The sequence below is a fragment of the Ostrinia furnacalis genome, unplaced genomic scaffold (assembly GCF_004193835.3).
Source record: "Ostrinia furnacalis isolate ACB-3 unplaced genomic scaffold, ASM419383v2 OfSCF2824, whole genome shotgun sequence".
Taxonomy (NCBI): domain Eukaryota; kingdom Metazoa; phylum Arthropoda; class Insecta; order Lepidoptera; family Crambidae; genus Ostrinia; species Ostrinia furnacalis.
The window spans coordinates 149,640-159,726 of NW_021133063.1; the positions used below are offsets into that span (position 1 = coordinate 149,640).

Sequence of the window (10,087 nt, forward strand, 5' to 3'; positions counted from 1 at the left end):
AGAAATAACGCTCTCTGACTAGACCCAGAGAGCAGAAATAACAGGAGTGGAACTGACAGCAGTGTTGCCAGTCGGGTCTAGTCAGAAATCACCAGAAATATAAAAAAAGTAACCTTTTTGAATAAAAAGTAACCTTCATACTGGGAGCGGAAGTTATACAATACAGATAATTTATAATATCAATTTCAATATGTAAAATTGTCAAATAATTAAAACGATAAATTAAATAATAGTCAAATAACATTAAAATTAAATACATAAAATAATTAAGTCCAAAATAGAATGTCATACCTAAGACTACTAATAAGAATAAGAGATAAATACATTTATGTCCAGAGATCAATGTCAAAGTTATTCAAAGTTATTACTTACACAAAAATCTATGAATTAATACCATTATTGTACCTAAGCGGTCGGCAAATATGTCGATATCGTGCTGAGCAACTAAGTCCCCGATTAAACGTAATGCGCGGGTAGAAGGCGCGCTCGCTGCGCGAGTGGTGCGCGTGACCGGCCGGCGTAGCAGCCTAGGGCGGCGACGCGGTTCAACCATCCCGGTAACATCCCGTGGTATGCGCGTGGGCACTGATAAGCCTACTTTCGCTAATATTTGTGGACTATCAATTTTGCCATGTATAATCGACAAATAGTATATTATACTTGACATTATCCTCCTAAACTTAAGGGTTTCCAAATCAACCATGCCGGAGACAAACAAGGACGGGTACAAATAGGGGTAATATCCGTATCTCTTTTTATACAGCCAGCGAGCAAACTTGCGTTATATATCTATAATAATTTTGACGTTCATAAGTGCCACTTGTGGTCTAAACTGAATAAATACTTTTGATTTTGATTTTGAATTAATATTGCGACTTTATAGTAAACTAGCTTTCCGCCCGCGGCTTCACCCGCGTGGAATTTGGTCTGTCACAGAAAAACTTTATAGCGCGCGTCTCTGTATCTCTATGCCAAATTTCATCAAAATCGGTTCAGTGATTTAGGCGTGAAAGAGAGACAGACAGACAGACAGACAAAGTTACTTTCGCATTTACAATTTACTGTAGGTATGAAGTTCGCCGGGACAGCTTAGTAAGTTCTACTAATATTATAAATGCGAAAGTTTAGATGTCTGGATGTCTGAGTGTCTAGATGTTTGTTACTCTTTCATGCAAAAACTACGGAACGGATTTTGTTGAAACTTTACAGTATTATAGTTTGTAACCCAGATTAACATATAGGTTATAATTTATGACGATCTATGACACAAAATTTCACGCGGGTGAAGCCGCGGGCAAATGCTAGTTTTAAATAAAAGGAACTTACCGTAATAAAATAACTTCATGTTGATAATATAATTCAACTTCAGGACAGACAACTTGACTGATCCCGCCTCCTTAGTTGATTCACTTTTATACCTTAGAGCACCCATTATCATTAGCTTAATCAATTAAAACATTACTTTAATTAGTGGTCAATTGGACAACTATACTAATCACTACATACTTAGTAGGTATAAATATAAAACCGACTCCAAAAAACCTGCACTAAAAAGTAGAAAATAATTACATTATTTATTTAAGAAAGAAAGAAAGAAAAAACATAATTTATTTAGTATCAAAGATAATACAATACAAATCAATTTATTAGGACAAATGTAACCATGTTTGATAAACAGGTTTTTTGGAGTCGGTTTAAATTTTTTTGTTAAAATTAATTTCGTTCATGCTTTTTAGTTGATTAGTTCTTGTTATTCTCACTGAAGATGGACAGTGCCTATGTTTAATGAGATTTTGAGACTATAGTTTTCCATTTAAAGGGTAAATAATCTTCCCTACAAAATACAGGCTAATACCACAGAATAATAATAATAAGTACTACGTACAGAAGGTTTACGAAGGTATTTAAAAAATGTATGCTCAATGTCATAAGCAATATGGTGTAATTTAGCTTGTCTCTAGAGTCAAGCATCATTTTGTTGACAAACGTCAGTGATCGGTACTGCGCCGAAATCGGCCGAAGCCATAGGGCTGACTTCGGTAAACTTTGTCGAATAGTAATCGTGTAGGGTGCCATCGTGCTTGTTTTGTTTTCGATGTAAACTCGCGGAGATGAACAGGTCTGCTAATACTTTAAATATCGGCAAACAAAAAGTATCATCTAACTCCTAACTTACGAAGTTTGACCTTTCATCATCAGCTAACATAAACAACCTCAAATAATACAACTGTATGTACTTACAACGTACCTAAAATATTTAAAGAATTATTCTCCAACTCCTAACCGTTAAGGAGTTTTACCTTCCATCATCACCTCATCAACATTAGATGATGACTACCAGACGCATAAGAATATTACGAATTACTTAAGAATAAATATGAAAACCGTAATACCTACGTGCCTACAAAATTTAAGGTTTGCTCTTGATTTCCCTAGGATCCCATTATCAGATCCTGACTTAGTGAGAATGGGACCACCTCAGAAGTGTACTTTATCGAACAAAAAAAAAATTGGAAATCGTTCTACAATTATTGACGGAGTACTCGGTGAACATACATAGAAAAAAAAATACATACAGCCATATAACCTCCTCCTATTTAAATTTGGTGAGGACTGAGGACGGTTCAATGGTTCACGTGAGACAGACAGATTTTGAAGAATTTTACTTGTATAATACTAGCGACCCGCCCCTGCTTCGCACAGGAACAATACTGTACTTAAAAACCTTCCTCTTGAATCATTAAGTATCTTGTTATCTTTTAAAAAAATCTCATCAAAATCGGTTGCGTAGTTTTAAAGCTCTAAGCATACAGAGGGACCGACAGCCAGGAAAGCGCCTTTGTTTTGTACAATTTAGTGAGTAAAATTGTCCAATTGACCACTAATTAAAGTAATGTTAAAATCGATTAGGCTAATGATAATGGGTGCTCTAAGGTATCAAAGCAAATCAATTAAGGAGACGGAATCAGTCAAATTGTCTTTGGAGTCAGTGATTTTGAAATCTATATTACTAGCGGCCGCCCGCGACTTCGTACGCGTGGATCCCGTTTAATCCCCTTCATCTATCCTACGTGGTTTAGATTTTTTCGTAGAAAAGGATTTTCCCGCTAACTCCCGTTCCCGTGGAAATTTTGCAATATCCTGTTGTAAATAAGCTTTAAGTTTACTAAGGTACCTGCATGCCAAATTTAAAGCGTCAAACTTAAGCGGTTTAGATTTTTCATACATTAGGATTTTCCCGCTAATTCCCGTTCCCGTGGGAATTTCAAGAATTCTTTTCTTAGTGCACCTCTACAGTACCTAAGTTACGTCCCTTCCAAATTTCAAGTGCCTACGTTTAGCCGTTTCTCCTTTTATATCTCCTTTTTTGTCGATAAAAATAGGTTTAGTTTCACCTATTTTCATATGTGCATTTTATCGTGACTCACACTGTATAAAAATTTGCCTATAAAATTAAAATAATTATCCTCCAACTCCTAAGCATTAAGGAGTTTCACCTTCTATCATCAGCTCATCAATATGAGCGTTGCCCGCGATTTCCCTAGGATCCCATCATCAGACCCTAACTTGGTGACAATAGGACCAAATCGGGAGTATACCCTATCAAACAAAAAACAAAATGGAAATAGCTTCATAATTGACGGAGTTCTGCGGTTATGTTACATACAAAAAACATACACTCGAATTGCGATGGCTCCTACGTATAAGGGCGAAACTGCCGCTTACGGCTTTTTCCAATTATTTAAGCAATGATTTCACTTTGCTCTAATCTATAACATCAGTAAGAAAAAAAATTTTTTTTTCCATTAGATACAAAATAAAATTTTAGGCAAATAGGCGTATGTGCAAAACTACGCCACGTATAAAGCCCAATCATACGATTCGTCAATCTATACGAGTAGTTGCTTACATAAACATATATTTTTTATAATCCAAATCTTAAATAAAGCCATGAAAATATTTAGCAAATTGTTTTATTTATAAATTATGACACATTATATAGTTATTTAATTTTTAGCGTTAAGAGTCGCATCTCAAACTAATTTGAAAATTATAAATAACTTGAAAAAATCGAACTGCCTAAGGCATCGTGGGTTCAATTCCCGCCTTAGGCAATTCGATTTTTTCAAGTTATTTATATTTTTTTAAAATATGACACATTATGTTAAAAGACCTAACTAAATCTCGAGCACAGTATATGGGCGTATTTGCGTTAAAACGTAAAACGGTACATTAAACGACTTTTTCTAACTGATTTATTATTGATATAGCACATGATAACAATTAAAATAATTACATGCATAAATAAATTTGTAAGAAATTGCAACAAAATATTGCGTTATTTTTTTATTGCGCTGATTCTGCTGCATACTGATGTCTGGAGCCTTTAATGGATGGTATTGTTTGTTGTCACATACAATGTCAATATTTTGTTGCAATTTCTTACAAAACTTGCGCGCAAAAAGCAAATCTAGTATGAAAATCATCAAACTTCTAATGCTCGTAACTCAGTTCAGACTGAGTTTAGAGGTGTACATGTCATAGTAAGTTTGGTTTATTACACTATTTTGTAATCAAAAAACAAGGTTTGGTCGATGGCCGCGCGAAAAAAAAAAGACGCCAATTTCCGGCATTGTCTTTTCAAGTGCCTACGTTTAGCCGTTTAGGCTGTGCGTTGATAATTATGTCACTAAGTCAGTCAGTTTCTCCTTTTATATCTCCTTTTTTGTCGATAAAAATAGGTTTAGTTTCACCTATTTTCATATGTGCATTTTATCGTGACTCACACTGTATAAAAATTTGCCTATAAAATTAAAAGAATTATCCTCCAACTCCTAAGCATTGAGGAGTTTTACCTTCTATCATCAGCTCATCAATATGAGCGTTGCCCGCGATTTCCCTAGGATCCCATCATCAGACCCTGACTTGGTGACAATGGGACACCTCGGGAGTATACTCTATCAAACAAAAAAAATAATTTGGAAATAGCTTCGTAATTGACGGAGTTCTGCGGTTATGTTACATACAAAAAACATACACTCGAATTGAGAACCACCGCTCGCTTTAAAAATCTTACAGCTCGTTCCCACTAATTGTCGGTTATCGGAGCCGTATATTAATCGGAGGTTCCAGTGGCAGAACATTATGTATGAAGCTATTCACACTTATCGGAAACCGATTTTGTGTCGGCGCCGACAAGAGTCGGGTGTTTCTCTACGTTCGGAAAAAAATCGTGTCGGATTTGTCGGATGTCGGGGCCGATAACCCTCTCTCCGCCACCCCAATCTTGTGTTTTGGTAGTTTATACTCACTGATATTAATTTGAGCTATATTTTGTCCATAATATAATTGTTTTAAAGTATTAAGTAGGTAGGTTGACGGCATGTTGAATAATCGAACAAACACTGTATTGATTTTGTGTTGTATTTTAATAGGAGCTTGTGAAATCTTATATATAGGNTAGGTAAGTATTAGAATCTTTATATTTATTATAGTTCTTTATTTAGTATAAACTACATTTTTGGTACGGTTATTTGGTATTATTTAATCTTTTTAATGTCAGTATCCTACTATTATATTACCTTCAGTTTTTCTTTTAAAATAAATGAAATAACTTTTCCTTTATTATTAAACCGAGATGAAAATAAATAAAAAAGTCCTTTTTCTTAGTCAATTCATGTATTTATTTAGCATTTGTATAGGTATCCTTCCGTATGGCTAAATTATTTTTCGCCAAATTTCACTACGCAAAAAACTTATCGCCTAAGTTTCATTTCCCAAATGAACTTTTAGCAACTGTACTTTTCGCACATAATTCATTTGGCAAAATTTTACTTGGTCAAGTTTTATTTTGGAAAATGTTTTATTTTGCTAAATATTATGTACCTAATTAAAATATTGTTCAGTCAAATTGGTAATTCACATACTTATTCAAATCAAAGCATAAGGCACGTACAAGAAAATTTGAGAAACGTTGTTTGCAATGTGATATTTTGGGAAACGATTTTAGGCCTAACCATAGAAATCCTCGGCTGAAAACACCGTGTGGCCCTCGCAAGGGCCGCGGTGCTTCAGTTCTGTCGCTGCGCAGTCCAAACTGTAAATGAGAAATGACATTATTAACATAATCCACAAGGTGGACCGACGACATCATAAAGGTAGCAGAAAAGCGCTGGACGCAGGCCGCTACCAACCGGGTAACATGGCAAGCATTGGGGGAGGCCTATGTTCAGCAGTTGACGTCCTATGGCTGAGATGATGATGATGATTATTATTATTAACATTAAATAAACAATCGTTTCAACTGAGGACGGGACTATTCCCACCACTCGTTCCCACCGCTGCAACTCCTGTGTAGCCAGGATCTACAGCTTGATCGCCATAAAAACCCAACCAGTGAAGGTCTAGTTTGTCCCGGGGGAAAGCTGTAATTGGACCCGCAACGAAATGAATCAGAAGAACATAGGAGGAGTTCGAAATTAAGGTTCGACTTCATATCCAGCACAAAGCGGATGGCAGGAGACAAAACAAAAGTTCAAGCTTAGAATGGTAATTATTCTAAGGGCTCAAGTATCCTTTAAATAATTAGTATACTTACCTAATTTACCAATTAATGATGCAATGGTTTTTGACAATTACTTACTAGTACAAAAGCAAAAGAGCTGATTAAAATGTAAACTATAATACTTATTCTATGGCTGAAAAGTTCTTTGTCTGGTCGAATACTAATCTTAGAAACTACTGGTCCGATTTGAAAAAATATTTTTGTGTTAGATTAGAACGATAGTCTATCTATTAGCCCATCACGCTACGACCAATATGAGCAGAGCATCAATAAAAATTGCTATAACGAGGAAAAAATATTAAAACTCTTTTCACGCGTAAGTACGAACTTGCGGGCAAATCTACTAAGTTTATATACGTACTAGCTTTTTCCCGCGGCTTCATCCGCGGCTTCACCCGCGTGAAATTTAGTTTGTCACAGATCGTCATAAATATAGCCCATGTTATTCTGGGTTATAAACAATAATACTGCAAAGTTTCATCAAAATCCGTTCTTGCGTGAAACAGTAACAGACATCCAGACATCCACACAAACTTTCGCATTTATAAGTAATATTATAGTCTGGTCGCTGAGTACGTAGAATTTTGTCCAATGTGTGTGTGCGTGATGCGTGAGTGTGCGAGCGCGACAGCAATATAATTACGCGCGAGCAATAAGGATGGGTAGTTTGGGGTCATTGGACAAAATTCTACGTGCTCAGCGACCAGACTATAGTAGGATATACTCACTAGCAGTCGCTGTCATATGTTACTCCATTGGTGGCGCATACGGGGTCATACTCCAGATAAACACAGACGCATGCGTTCACTGCCATTAGATTTACGATGAGCAGCAATACAGTTAGGGCTGGAAGCAAATAATCACACCTGATGATACGGGTTCGAAGTAAAGTTATCAACTCGAAAAGGGATCGTAAGGCTAAGTAAGAACTCATGGCGCGATTCTCACCCGCGCTCATACTTCACGTCACATTTACCGAATTTCGCCGAGCCAGCTACTGTCAAAATATTATTGTCAAACAGGATATATTCAGAAACAAATATTGCGATTTTCTAAATAAGTTAAGTCAACTTTTCATTGCCGGTACGAAGTTCGCCGGTACAGTTTGTATGGAATAAAAGGAACTTACCGTAATAAAATAACTTCATTTTATTAATTGCAAAGCGAACAATAAAATTGAACTGACCGCGTCTTCTTAGTTGATTTGCTTTTAAACCTTTGAGATTCCATAATTAAATCATTAGCTTAATCGATTTTAACATCATAAAATAAAAAGAGTAATAAAGCTAAATACCTAACAGGTGATACTAAAAAAATACATAAAATACCCAGAAAATGGCAACAAATAACAAAAAATGATACATTTAGAATAGAAATTCTAGAAATTCTGCTTTTAAATTCGGGTTTTTTTGGTTATTTGAAAAATTTCTCCAAATAATGCCCCCATAACAGGTAGTTTTTATTACTTGTTGTTATTTTCTATCATAATACCTTTGTAAAACCAAAAATCTCATGTCTCTATCCCTATCACAACGTTTGCAATAAGCGTTTGAACTAAGTTGCTCTGGGCGCGCCGTTCAACGCTTCGTTAATAACGAAGCTGAAAGTGGCTCTAGATTGGAATGGATAAGAACAAGTTAGATTTCAAATAAAAACAAAAGATTTCGAAGTAAAATAAGCATTTTATTGTAGGTAATAGACACGGGCAAAACTGCAGGCTTATACTAGTTTTCAAATAAATTTGTTTATTTTAATTTTTATAATATCCATATCGTTTACCATTAATGTCATTTTAATGTATCTTGGTATTTGTGTAATAACAAATTACTAATACTCCCGTTAGCTCCTCGTACTAAGCTGAATATGCCTGTGTCACGAGTGAGCTCACCACAATTAATAGTCGAGCGGCGGCGGGGACCGAACCCACGTTCCCCTGATCACGAATCGGCCAGTCCGACCCCTTCACCGTTCGGCTATCGTGGCTTCATTCTTAAAAACCAGTTGTATGTTTATATATCAAATATTATACTTTTTGTTTATTGGAGGTAAAAATTCATGATCAGGATACAGGAGGACATAATTTCCCTCAGGACACGACGGTGTCAGGCCTAAAATATCCCCAAAACAACTTTCCAATTTCAAACGCGTTGTCACTTTTGAAAAATAATTAATTATTATATATTATTACTTTTTCATGAGTAGGTATTATAGGTAATAATTTAATAAATGTAATCACTATGGGTAATATTGTAAGATTTGATGAACAATATCTTAGAATTAAATACCCAATTTAACCTACTTATCATCCCGGCAATACCAAATCGGATATGGTATCAGTTTCCCTATCTATAAACTCTAAACTCAGCTAATAAAGTAGATAATAATCCGGAAAGTATCAGCTTATGATTTTAATTTATCTTCTAGATCGTGATGAATTACACGTAGATAACAATTTAATAAATAAGCGCACGAGCTATTGACTTAGATTAAATTAAGTATGTATTGGTAATTGTGAAAAAATTAAGCGTTAAAATATCTGCTGTAAAGCCAATGAGCTGCTGCCAAACTGACATTGACGTAAGTAATGTCAAATTCAATGTCAGTTTAGAAACGTCAGAATAGAGGGACGCGCGCGGACCACTCCGAGGCAATATAATGTGCAAGTATCCAGTGTTTTATTTGAGAAAATAGATCTACTGGCCTTATAAGTATATTTAAAAAACTTTATTAAACTTAATTATAGCCTGACCAGGAACATAAAAACCCTCGCCATGTTGCGGAAATCTAATGGTACTAATTTCTTTTAATGGCAATATTAACTAAAAACTTCAGTGACATGTCACCTTGCATGTCAGTCTATTGCTGTCAAAGTGTAAACAAACTTTATTTTAAATGTGCGCAATTGATTTTGTGAATGAAATTGCTAAAATATTTTTATAGTCGTGAAAGAAAAGTGGTTCACTATGTGTTAAAGTATTTGTCGAAGAGAAATACCAAGGGTTCGGAGTTCGGACAATATTTTCATTGAATAANATTTTTATTTATTTTGGTAAGAACACAGGAACTTACGGTGTGGTACGCACGCGATTGCGCACGACGCAGGCCACACGAAGACTAAACACAAGACGTCCCAATTGCGACGTATTTGAGTATTCACAGCGCGAGCGCTTATAACATATCTGCTTTTGTTTTTATATAATATCATTGATTAATATATATTACTTTTTCATGAGTAGGTATTATAGGTAATAATTTAATAATTTAATAAAAATAATTTAGTAAATCTAGCTTTAAAAATTTACTGTTTTTTTACTGAGGTAGTTTTTACGACCTCTCACGACCCCCCTATAGAGGCTTCGCGACCCCCCAGGGGCCGCGACCCACAGGTTGAAAAACACTGGAATAGAGGGACGCGCGCGGACTCCTCCGCGCGCTATTGTGCTAAGTGATTAATAATAGTAATTTAAAATGAGGCAATATGACGTGCAAGTATCTAGTGTTTTATTTAAGAAAATAGCTTTT

The 10,087-nt window shown here is 35.4% G+C and overlaps 1 protein-coding gene across 1 annotated transcript; it reads right to left on the bottom strand.

Moving 5' to 3' along the window:
• Positions 1-5,660: 5,660 nt before the first annotated feature.
• LOC114356516 (bdellin B-3-like) lies at positions 5,661-7,725 on the bottom strand. Its single transcript, XM_028309741.1, has 3 exons — positions 7,695-7,725; positions 7,294-7,411; positions 5,661-6,097 (listed from the first exon to the last, which is right to left on the bottom strand). The coding sequence occupies exons 1-3, from the start codon at positions 7,711-7,713 to the stop codon at positions 6,013-6,015; spliced, it is 222 nt and encodes a 73-aa protein (XP_028165542.1). The 5' UTR covers positions 7,714-7,725; the 3' UTR covers positions 5,661-6,012.
• Positions 7,726-10,087: the final 2,362 nt, after the last annotated feature.